The following is a 12352-nucleotide window of genomic DNA, read 5'->3' on the forward strand; positions in this document are numbered from 1 at the left end:
AAAGAAATAGGGGACGTGTATAGAAAGGAAACATTCTTGAATATTTGAGTTCTCATCTTAGTATTTCTATTCTCATCCTTTTTCAACTATACCAACTATAGTTCTTCAGGGCACTACTGAGTCAAATAAAATTCCCCTGAACAAAGGACCTATGATTTCCTATTAAATCATCAGACCCACAGTTTATGCACATGATTTGATTACTAACCTCATCTGAATCCAAAAGGGCTGGAAGTGCTCTGCAGAGAGAAAAACACCAAAATGAACAACATAAAGTCATAAATAGTTCATAAAAGAAAGAATTATGAATACAATTTAAAGCCTTTTTTATAATTATCTAGGATCTGCATCTTATTAATGGCCATTTCAGGGGAATAAAAGCATATACAAAAACAGAAGGTTACTGGAATTGTATAGAAAACAAACATGTTCTGCATTGTGACAAGGCCAATGTTTAATTAAAAACAGTCATGAGAAGGAACTAAAAAATTCCAAAGAATTCTCCCAATGATTTTGGGAAGATGTATTACAGCTAAATCTTTCTAAGCAGAAACGTCATCTGAACAATCCTGATTACTTTTGGTTGTATATCATTTGTAATTTTTATTTAACATCTTTTTAACATTTTTAATATTCTTTAAATAATTTAGTCTATAAGCATTCTCATTATCATATTCTTCAGCTCATTCACTTAAAATAATAAAAGCAAGACTAACTGAAATAGGATTCTCATGGTAATGATTCAAAAACTTACACATCTGTCACAGAAGAAGGAACATTCTCTTCTACCCACTTCAAATCATCTTCCTGCTGGGAACATAAATACCAGTTGTTACTAAAATGCCCCAAATAATACATGTCAAGTGAGGATATACAGAGGTCTCAAAATTTTTAAATTTAATCTTTTGGGCATTCTGAAGGAGTCTACTCACACAACAAATGGGACTGCTAATAATTTTAAAAACTATATAGTCCAATACGTTAAAAAACTATGTCAGTGAGATATAAAATGATACCTTTAAATGCTTTCTTCTCAGTGGTCTAATACCTAAGAATTTGCCTCATATAAGTTTTGCTCCTTAAAAATGAGTTTAATTCGGGCACCTGGGTGGCTCAGTTGGTTAAGCAACTGCCTTCGGCTCAGGTCATGATCCTGGAGTCCCAGAATTGAGTCCCGCATCGGGCTCCCTGCTCGGCAGGGAGTCTGCTTCTCCCTCTGACCCTCCCCACCTCATGCTCTTTCTCCCTATCTCATGCTCTCTCTAAAATAAATAAATAAAATCTTTAAAAAAAAAAAAAAGACTATTTCATTGTTTAAAAAAAAAAAATGAGTTTAATTCTAAAGCCCTTAATGTAGACTGCATGTAACGTTTTAAAACAAAACAAAACAAAAAACTGAATGAAAAAAAATCTTGGGGGTGCCTGGGTGGTCAGTCATTAAGTGTCTGCCTTTGGCTCAGGTCATGATTCCAGGGTCCTGGGATCGAGCCCCACATAGGGCTCCCTACTCAGCGGGAAGCCTGCTTCTCCCTCTCCCACTCCCCCTGCTTCTGTTCCCTCTCTCACTGGGTCTCTCTCTCTCAAATAAACAAATAAAATCTTCAAAAAAAAAATATTGATCTTTAACTACAAAAAACACCTTAGGTTATTAAAAGGACTGTAACTTGCACTAATGAAAACAATTAAATAGAACCATCAGACTAGGGACGCCTGCCTGGGTGGCTCAGTCAGTTAAGCGTCTGCCTTTGGCTCAGGTCATGATCCCAGAGTCCTGGGATCGAGTCCCACATTGGGTTCCTTGCTCAGCAGGGAGCCTGCTTCTACCTCTGCCTGCCGCTCCCCCGCTTGTGCTCTCTCTGACAAATAAATAAAATCTTAAAAAAAAAAAAGAACCATCAGACTAGTCTGGTACCTTTTCAGGACACAATAGCAAACCATCTAGTTAAAAATTACTAGGTCTTAGAATAACTTGCTGTTTTTAAAAATGTAAATATAATATATATTAAAAGATCTTTTTATAAAGCAAGCTTAGAGCACAGATTTAAAAAATCATTAAGGCCTGTACATAATTACTTACCGCTTTGTTTACTTTACTATTTCCATTTGGTTCTTGTTTAGTACTTCTCATTTTCATTCCTTCTGTAAAGGGAAAACAAAGTAGATGGGTTAAGTATATTAATAGACCAGCAATGATTTCAAACATGAATTCACAACATTAAGTTTACTGAAACTGAATTATGTAACGTTTCTCCATCTTTATGCTAGGAAGTTCCAAGCCAGATTTCCAGCTCCTCTGGTAAGCAAACTGGACATTTAATGTGCAATTATTTACTGAATTTTCTACAGCTTCCCCGGAAAATTTATACCCTTATTTTTGCTGTCCCCTAATACACCACAGACCAAACTGAGACACAACTGTAAAACGACTGTAAAATAATAAACTATATCCAAGTATCCTGATTTGGATACTCACAAACCGTTATACTTGCTCTACTCTATTTCTAAAAAACAGAAAATAATATTTAAAGCACAAATAAAATTTTAACACTACCAAAGCTTTCTTTTAGCATAGGTTCTTTTTGTTCATCCTCTTCCTCTTCCTCAGACAACGGTGAAAAGGCAAACCTGACCAAACAAAGATAGAACAGAAGGAAAAAACTTAGAAAACTACAAAATATGCTCCACTAACTAGATTTTACAGGCCTTACTACTGAAACTGCAATGAGTCATTCATAAAATTATTTCAGTGAAAGCAAAATAATTCTTCCCCTTCAGAAAGCTCTTGATTGCCTAAACGAGCAAGAGAAGCAGGACAGCATCACACTGATGAGTACAGGCTCAGCCACGTACTACTTATGACTTGAGACAGTTACTTACTCTCTGTACCTCAGTTTTCTCATCTGAAAATCGGGATAATGAAACACTACTCACAGAGGTGTTTTGAAAAAAGTAAACAAATCATTTCAAAAAATGCTTAGAACAATACCTCACACATAGTAAGCATTTATAAGCATATAAAATCACACAGAGGGAAGTAAATACTCATGTAATTTAAAATCTCAGACTTTGAATTCGTAGTTAAGAGACACAAGTCCTGACCTTTTATGTACCAGGTAATTTTAAAATCTCAGTTTCCAAGTGGGAAGCTGAGAAGATGAAGGCCTCATCTTAAAATACCTTTCCTTTACAACTTTGAAGAGATTCAGCTGCCAGACAGGTAATTCTTTTACATATTTTTTAAAATTTTTATTTATTTGAGAGAGAAAGAAAGCAGGGGGAGGGGCAGAGGGAGAGAATCTTTCAAGCAGACTCCCCGCTGAGCATGGAGTCCATACATGGGGCTCAATCCCAGGACCCTGAGATCACAACCTAAGCCAAAACCGAGAGTCGGGATACTCAACTGAATGAGCCACCCAGGTACCCCCAGATAGGTAACTCTTAGAAAGCTTTAGCTTTGAACTCACTCTGTACTTACTGTTGCCTATTATCTTCATTCTACCTTGTTTTTAAAACTCCCTTTCATGAATTAAAAAAAACAAAACATAACTCTTTAAAAACTAGGAATAGGGACGCCTGGGTGCCTCAGTTGGTTAAGCATCTGCCTTTGGCTCAGGTCATGATCCCAGGATCCTGGGATGGGAGCCCCGCATCAGGCTCCTTGTTCAGCGGGGTGGGTGCCTGCTTCGCTCTCTGCCCCTCCCCTGCTTGTACTCTCTCTCAAATAAATAAAATCTTAAAAAAAAAAAAAAAAAAGCTAGGAATAACAGGGAACACACCCATAACCTATTAAAGAATAACTAGCAAAAATTAACAGTAGATGCCAAAGTTAATGATACCTGAGAAGCACTTACTTTAAAGTCAGAATAAGATAAAGAGGCCCACTCTCAATGCCTCAATTCAGTATTATACAGGAGGGCCTAGCTAACGTAAGAAACAGCAATGAGGCAGCAGTATTATTTGGAAAAGAAGGAATAACAATCAATCTACTTGGAAAACCTAGAAATTATCAGAATTAAGAAGACAGAGACACCTGGGTGGCTCATCAGTTGGGCGTCTACCTTCAGCTGGGGTCATGATCCCAGGGTTCTGGGATCGAGTCCCACATCAGACTCCTTGCTCAGCAGGGAACCTGCTTCTCCCTCTGCCTGCTACTCCCCCTGCTTATGGTTGCACTCTCTTGCTCGCTCTCTCTTTCTCTAACAAATAAATAAAATTAAAAAAAAAAGAACTAAGAAGACAATGTAGGAGGGTTGATGGGTATGATAAATATATAAAAATCAATAGCATTCAAAGGCTCCTGGCTGGCTCAGCCCAACAGAGCATGTGATATATGCCCTCCTCCCAAGGGGGGAGGGCATATACCAAGACTTAAGAGGAAACTAAGATAAGCATACTACTGATGCAGGATCAGAGGGATAGAAGAAAAACAGAGAACCCAGAGCCAAACAATTCTTGATGAATAAAAGTTCAACTGTGAAATTTTGAAAAAATTATAGAATAACTTTAGACTTCACCTCAAGCCAGGAAAAAGTTTCTTAAACAAGACACAAAATATACATACATGAAGGGGAAAAAAAAAAAAAGACAAATTTGACTCCATACTTTCAAGTTTTTCTATGACCAAAAACACCATTAAAATGTCCAAAGATAATCAACAACTAGAAGAAAATACCTGGAATGCTTAGAACAAAATACTGGAATCTAGGTCCGACTGCCTGTAGCCTCCCTGAGGCATTCAGGGGCCATGTTTGTAGTCAGCACTGTGCTTCCCAGATAAGATTCCATCAGCTTGTGATAGACGATGAAACAAATAAACAATTTTCTAAATCTTTTTTTTTAAGATTTTATTTATTTGAGAGAGAAAGAGAGAGCGAGAGGACGAGAGCAGGATTGAAGAGGTTCCAGGAGAGTTCACCCAGGATGATTTAGCAGATGATGATGTCATGTTACTAGATGCTTGGGAACAGATTTTTATTTGGGTCGGCAAAGATGCCAATGAAGTTGAGAGAACAGAATCTCTGAAGTCTGCCAAAATGTATCTTGAGACAGATCCTCTGGAAGAGACAAGAGGATGCCAATTGTCATCGTAAAGCAGGGCCATGAGCCGGCCACATTCACAGGCTGGTTCCTGGGCTGGGATTCCAGAAGGTGGTAAACTGGTTTTTGTAGGAAAAAAACATATTTTGGAGCCACTGTCCCATTGCTGTTTTGAGGGGAAGAAAGGTTTTTTGGTTTGTTTGGTTTTAGAAAATTAACCGGCCCTATGACTATTTTTTAATGCCTACTATTGGTTTGAAATTCTTTTTAAACTAGAATTTTCTTATGTTAGTATTTTAAAATAACCTGAGGGAAATTTTTGTTATGGACCAATGTTAACTCTGCTGGAAACTGACTTATATCTTTTTATATGACCTTTTTTTTTTTGTTTAAAGATTTTATTTATTTATTTGAGACAGAAAGAATGAGAGACAGAGAGCATGAGAGGGAGGAGGGTCAGAGGGAGAAGCAGATTCCCTGCCGAGCAGGGAGCCCGATGCGGGACTCGATCCCGGGACTCCAGGATCATGACCTGAGCCGAAGGCAGTCGCTTAATCAACTGAGCCACCCAGGCGCCCTTTATATGACCTTTTAAAAGTGAAAAGCTGCACGTAATCTAGGGGAGTTCATCAGGGAATTTTATAATTCAAGAAACTTCAGCCAAACTTGTTCTTTAATATGCCAGAGAAGTAAGCCATAATGCCTTTGAGGTTATTCTTCTTTCCATGTGCTGTGTTCAAAAGAATTGTATATTTGCAGTGAGGTTTATGTTAAGATGGTTTAAAAGTTTGTTGTTATTTTCCTTCTTCAGCCAATGTGACTCTGATACCATTCACTCCTAAGCATCTTTTTCTGAGTAATTTTACCATTTTTGCCTTTTTAAAAGCCTTTGAAATAACAGCTTTTTCATGACAAAATAATTACAGTCTTATCCGGTTGGATGTATGTATTTGACAGTACATGTTTAATGCCACAAAGGTTATGTATGAAAAAATTCACTAATGCTGTCTTTCATCATTAAAATGCATCTCTTTTGGGAAAAAAAAAAATACTGGAATCTAAAATATATAAGGAATTCCTACAGATCAATACAAAAATGATCAACAAGCTGATAAAAAAAAATTCAGATATTAAAAACTGATTGACAGGAGAACTAAATGACCAGTAAACACATAAAAGCCATAAAAAGTAATTCAGCCTTAAATGCAACATTTTAAAAATAACAGTGAATATCTCCTCTACCAGATGTGCAAAAATTAAATAATGGGGATATAGGAGGGAAGAGAACTCCTCTCGTACAACTGTTAGTACATATGCAATTTGCTTCAGGTTTTTTTTTAATGCAATCTGACTTTAATACTTTAAAAATTACAAATGTGCATGACCTTCACCCCAACAGTCCCAAGCCTACTCTATTTTTCTTTTTTTAGTTTTTAAAGAACACAAACATTAAATGTATAATAAAAAGGCTACTTTCATGGGATAAAATGGTATCACTTATTTTCTAAGCCTTTTATTGGTATGTCTGATTATAAAATTAGCTGTTCAGTTATGCTGCCTCATCCTTTTCCTCCTTGGTAATATGGGTGGGTAATATAAGCTCTTAACTGTCTAAACACAAAGGGGAGGGCATGCCAAAGACATGGATGTACAGAAAAGAAAGACAGCCAATTCCTAAATAATTGAGATTTGCCAATAGCTGAACAAAGCAAATTCACATATAAATTTTTAATTCCAAAGTCTGTCACATAAATTTTCATTTTACCCTATTGTTATGAAGTGAGCTGGGCTACTGGCTATAAAAATTGTTGTTTCCTTCCTGACACTGGACAGGTGAGACTCTCATTATAAGTATCACTATCTATCTACTTCCCTTCTTTATTCATATACATACATATTATCAGATGTCAGAATTTAAAAATACCTCATATCAGGTGGTTCAATTCCCTCTTATTATATGAAGAGGAAACTAAGGCCCAGGCTAGTGAAAAGAGGCACCATGACAAAACTCACAATGCAAAAAGGAGAGCTGGACAGGAACCCATTCACTGATTCCAGACCCAGTGAATATTTTTTTTTTTAAGATTTTATTTATTTGACAGAGAGAGTGCAAGTAGGCAGAGAGGCAGGCAGAGGGAGAGGGGGAAGCAGACCCTCCACTGAGCAGGGAGCCCAACGTGGGGCTCGATCCCAGGACGCTGGGATTATGACCTGAGCCAAAGGCAGCCACTTAACTGACTGAGCCACCCAGGTGCCCCTCAGTGAATATTCTTTACACTATCTGACACAGCCATGACACTGTCACCCATTCAATCACCCCTAATAGATAACATGGCCATTCAATGGTTAGCGATATAAATAAGAAGTGTCCAAGAACCTCTGGTTGTTTGCAGATGGTCGCCAGAGAACCATGATGACGAAGAGGATCATGGAGAACAGCAACCGCCAGATGGCGTCATCTACCCAAAGCTCCCGCCAATCCTACCAAAAGGGGGAGAAGTACATTTTTATACATAATCTTAACTCTTCACAAAGCCCTTGGCATAGAACAAGAATCAATTATTTATTCCTTCAACTTACATTTACTAGGAGCCTGCTATGTGCTAGGCACTGTGCTAAGTGCTAGGAATAAAAAATAAATGAACACTGTTTCTTCCCTGGTAGTGTTTATTGTTGCTAAAGAAAAGGTACAACTGAATGGAGCACTTTATTAATGCTTCATTATAGCTCTGAGAATCTTTAGGAAGGATTTTTATACAAGGTAAGAGAAAGTAACATGTTGTTACTTTTTATAGTTTTCATTTTTGTTTATTTATTTTTAACAGCTTCCAAAGAAATGCTACTGGGCAGTCTCTGTGCTCCTATCTTAAGTACATGGCTTCTGCTCAGATTAGCATTATTCATACATACTTAATGTTTAGGACTCTGGACTTCTTGTTAATAATTTTTAGTTAAGGCAAGACTGGGTTATGAAAAACTGTGATATCCTTTATAATGTTCTCCCCAATACTGGGATATATAGTCAGTCCTTTCTCTCCCACTGTCTGCCAAAAAACCCACAAAACAAACCTACCATATCAAGCTCTGTGATAATACAGAATACTTATGAGGAGGAAAGCATTTCTAACCCTCAGAGTGGAGCTAGCCCTAATTTCTTAAAAGGTGTGAACCTTACCACTGTCATTAACATCACTGTGTATGTATAAAACAGTACACTATTCATAAATGCATGTGCTTATAACTCACCGACTGACAAGTCACTATCCTGAACTTCATGGTTGTCCAGATGATAAACACAATAGATGCTAACAGGAAATGAAAAACCTGGTCAGAGTATGAATGTTAGTTTATATCCCCAATTATTTATCTGATTCTCATCAAGTGGAATCAAACACATCCCTAACTCCCAATATATCACAATCATTCTCTCTCATTTATTTTAACACGTTTATTCAACACAAATTTACTTAACTGCTATAAGCAAGGCACACAATGCGTACTCTTGCCAACCCTTTCTGTACTTAAAGAATAGTTTTATTTATCATCTGGCTACTTTGGCAACCCTCAGAAGTGGAAAAGAAGGTATTAGAAACATGTCTTTTTCCAGCATTATCAATAATATGATTGTTTCCCCTTTCTTCATCTTTAGTAACTAAACGTTAATATTTCTTTGCCTGGTCAGATGGAAAAAAAGGTTGATAAAATGACTGTAAGACAAACAGAATTATTGGTCCCAATCATAGGCCAGACCTCCCTAATCCTGGTACACAAGCCAAAAGGCAGGCAAATTAGCCTATGTGGGCTATAGTCTATCCTAATGTATATGCATAACGTGTATGTTATTCATGTTTAATGACATATGTAAAGGCAATATAATAGCAACATACACGGATCTAAAATCTATATAAAATTCTGTATTTATTTCAATAAAACCAAATAAGCAAATATTAATGTCTTCTAAAAGAAATCTGAACGCATATGACCCTAATGCTAACTTGCCTCAAAAAAAAAAAAGTCTCAGAATGGAGATAGGAAAGGGATATACCAAGAGTTAAAATTATATGTAATCAATTTCCAGCTATTAAAATAAGTGGTTGTCAAACTTTTTTGAACCAAAGACCCCTTCGAGAACTTGACAAAAGTGCAAGACCCCTTCCCTAAGTGAAACACACAAAACTTTCTATGTAATTTTAGAAAGCCCATCTCTGGCCTCTCAGGTTAAGAATCTTTGTTCTAAAGGAAATGCATTTAAACAGCAGGAAGCAAGTCCCCGACTTACCTGCCACTGCCAAGATAAGCGTGTTGGTAAAATGTCGGTACAAAGAGAGTTTTACAATGTTCCTCCGAAGTTTTAACAGCTTCATTGTTTGAGTCAAGCTAATAAATATGTGTTTGCAGGTCAAGGAAATCAACATTCAGAAAAAACAGTAAGCTAGTAAATTAATCCTTACATTTCTTTAAGGATCTGGGGTCATACTGACAGAGCCATGGACGCCAGGCCTTACAGCTCTCACTCTCAACTTTACAAACACTCCAGGCCCACCATGATTAGTAAGAAACTCTTCATTTTCAATGACACTTAAAGAGAGGACAGAACCAGGATAAAATAAGAATACAAAAGACAAGAAAAAAGAAGAGAGGAAAAATATAAAGGAGAAATAAAGATAGGAAACTTTCTAGAGAAACAAAGAAAAAGAAGCAAATGGAAGAAAATGAAATAAAAATGAGTAAGAGGCAAAACAACAGGAGTTAGCATCATCTCCTTTCTTCTTGTAAGGCAGTGGCTCTGTTCTCACTGTCCTAGCTAACCCAGTCTAGAGTCTTACATTCATGCCTACAACCTCCCAGAGTTCTACACTCAGTCCCTTTGTGCCACGCTAAGGAGGAACTTGCCATCACTGAGCTATCCTGAATTAAAAGGACCAGACAATTACAATTGCCTGAGAATCCCAGGCAGTTAGGCTCTAAAAGCAACAACTCTCTACTTTCAAGTCATTATCTCAAGTATAAACTGCTGCACAAAGATAGGGGAGATCTAATGACTACTATAGGCATTTATCTGCTATCTTATGTTCAACTTTCAGAATGAGGGGCAGATATGAAAGCAAGTGAGCTGGAGCTCACTCATGCCCTTTAACAGAGCCTTCACTGCTACCTAATTATTGGGTCATCTTCTTGTATGGTCCAGTCTCTCTCCCTACTCCTCTCAATATGCATAGTAGAGATTCACAAAGATAGTGACCTAGAAAAGCTTTGGCCATTTGGACGCAGGACATTTCAATTTCAAACATTTTTGATACATGAAAATCCCCTCAAATTCACAAAATTACTATTTTATTTACACTCAGCCTTTTATAATAGTCACAGTTCATCAGGACAATAATACTGCACAATTGTACATAGGACCAAATAACACAAAAACCAAAATAAATTTTTAAAAATCTCCAAAAGATAAAAGTCCAAAAACCTGAATCCTTCATCCAACAGGCCAAGTCCCTAAATAAACAAATGTTTACTCTTGAAAAGCAGGAAGAAAAGATTATTCAAATAGAAACTTGTTTGTCAGCTGCTGGTTGACTTTTCCTGTAAATGAAATAAGATTTATTTCAAAGAGTAAAGTCTTCAAATAATCCCAAGTCGCTTTTGAATGAGGGTATAAAACACTTATCCTGTAAGGGTTAAAATCTGCTCAGTCTACTTAGAATTTTTCAAACAACCTCAAATAGTATAGTTCCTGAAACCATATTTTAAGAATCAAAATATTTACATAATTTTCAAAGCATTTAAGAACTGCCGAAGCTGAAAGAAACAGTAGGACCACAGCAGCCAGTGATTCTAACACTAAGTGAGGTACACAAATAAATCCAAAATCGAAGTGAAATACTCATTTAAAAAAAGGCCAGAAGCTTTTATCTTATTCTCAGTCTGCAGTCACCAACTTTTGATGAAATTTTTAAAATTAAAAACAAAATAACTGCTTACCTGAGCCCCCAGGTTGTTAGAATGAAAATACCCTATTCCCCAAAGTAAGGAGTAATCAACGAAACCGGCAAAAACCATTTGCAGAAAGATCAATGGAAACCCAACTCCAAGGAGAAAATGGGCCGCCATCAAACAACCCAATGAGAAGGATATCCACCAGCACAGGGCAGTGTCTAGGAAAGCCAAGGGGATAAAGGCCAAGGAAGCAAGATCAGTCTGGGCCTGCAGACAAAGAAAAAGAGGTGGTGAAAAAGAGATGTCTAGAGAGCACAGAGAAGAAACCAGCAAATCACTCTGCATTTACATAATCATCTAGAATGATTCTGCATTCAAACTGAAAGAAAATAAGGAATAATACTTTGTACCTACATCATTCTTCCCTTCTGACAATCGATCACATAGAATACACAGCTATAAGCATTTCATACAAACTATTGATCACAATCTCAATACAATAAAACATGCTGCTAACTAATACAAGGCAACCACCACAGAGCTCCTAGCATGGCAAGTAAGGTCGTCCATGTTAAGAAGTGACCACACTGAAAAGTCGTGGTGTTACAAGCCCCCATCCCATCCTATCATCTCCCATCATTGTGATTTTGGCTACAAGTCTAATAAGAACCTTCTCATATTTCAAAGTACTGCAGCATTAATACACAATTTTAATTTCCAGAATTATAATACAATATAATTCTACAAATAAGAGCACACCCCAAAATAAAATGTAAGGCAAATATCTGTCCCAAAAACTATGCTGCTTGTTTCATGAGTTTATACATATAAGGTGCTATTTATATAACTGTGATTACCCAAACACCAGGGCATTATTGAAAGGATATCCATAAAATAATACAGGCATCAACTGCTGAGAGGGCCAGGTTTACAAACAGAGCCAAGGGATAAGAAAAATACTACAGCAGCAGAAAGAAAATGAAATTGACAGAGGGTTAAAGTTGCTAAAAGTTGAAGGAAATCACAGAGGACAGTGTGATCTGAAAAACAAATATGTATCCATAAAATGTTTTATTTAAGGGGCAATTTATTACAAAACTTATTGAGCTCAGTAAGTCAAGTTTACAGCATTTACCACCTTGAATCTAATGGGTGATTACTGAGAGTGATTTTTAAATAAGTAACTACTGGAATGACCAGTTCTTCACATTAATCCAGCTTTAAGATAAATTGCTTTATCATTTTTATTTAGTGCTTTGGTTTCCCTCCCTGACAAAGGGTATGATTTTATAATTTCTCAAGAATGATGTGAAACAATTAGCTGCATTTTAGAAAAGCCTTTGAAACCCAAGTGCTGGTTAAGCAAAGAGCACTCTCA

General features: G+C 36.8%; 1 protein-coding gene across 4 annotated transcripts in view; it reads right to left on the reverse strand.

The window, feature by feature from the left end:
• The window catches only part of TMEM87A (transmembrane protein 87A), a 43629-nt gene that overhangs the window by 4084 nt on the left and 27193 nt on the right, over nucleotides 1-12352 (reverse strand). Inside the window, exons 12-19 of one of the 4 annotated variants that reach the window (XM_081831004.1) lie at nucleotides 11169-11241; nucleotides 9317-9421; nucleotides 8284-8342; nucleotides 7415-7518; nucleotides 2552-2625; nucleotides 2078-2139; nucleotides 755-807; nucleotides 209-239 (exon numbers count right to left, since the gene is read on the reverse strand). In XM_081831004.1, the coding sequence (XP_081687130.1) occupies nucleotides 209-239; nucleotides 755-807; nucleotides 2078-2139; nucleotides 2552-2625; nucleotides 7415-7518; nucleotides 8284-8342; nucleotides 9317-9421; nucleotides 11169-11241 (561 nt within the window). Of the gene's footprint in view, nucleotides 1-208; nucleotides 240-754; nucleotides 811-2077; nucleotides 2140-2551; nucleotides 2626-7414; nucleotides 7519-8283; nucleotides 8343-9316; nucleotides 9422-11168; nucleotides 11242-11857; nucleotides 11934-12352 lie in introns of all 4 variants that reach the window. The other 3 variants (XM_081831001.1, XM_081831002.1, XM_081831000.1) reach the window with 3 other exon arrangements.

This window comes from Leptonychotes weddellii, chromosome 9 (assembly GCF_054177405.1).
Source record: "Leptonychotes weddellii isolate Sample4059 chromosome 9, ASM5417740v2, whole genome shotgun sequence".
In the NCBI taxonomy this organism is placed as follows: domain Eukaryota; kingdom Metazoa; phylum Chordata; class Mammalia; order Carnivora; family Phocidae; genus Leptonychotes; species Leptonychotes weddellii.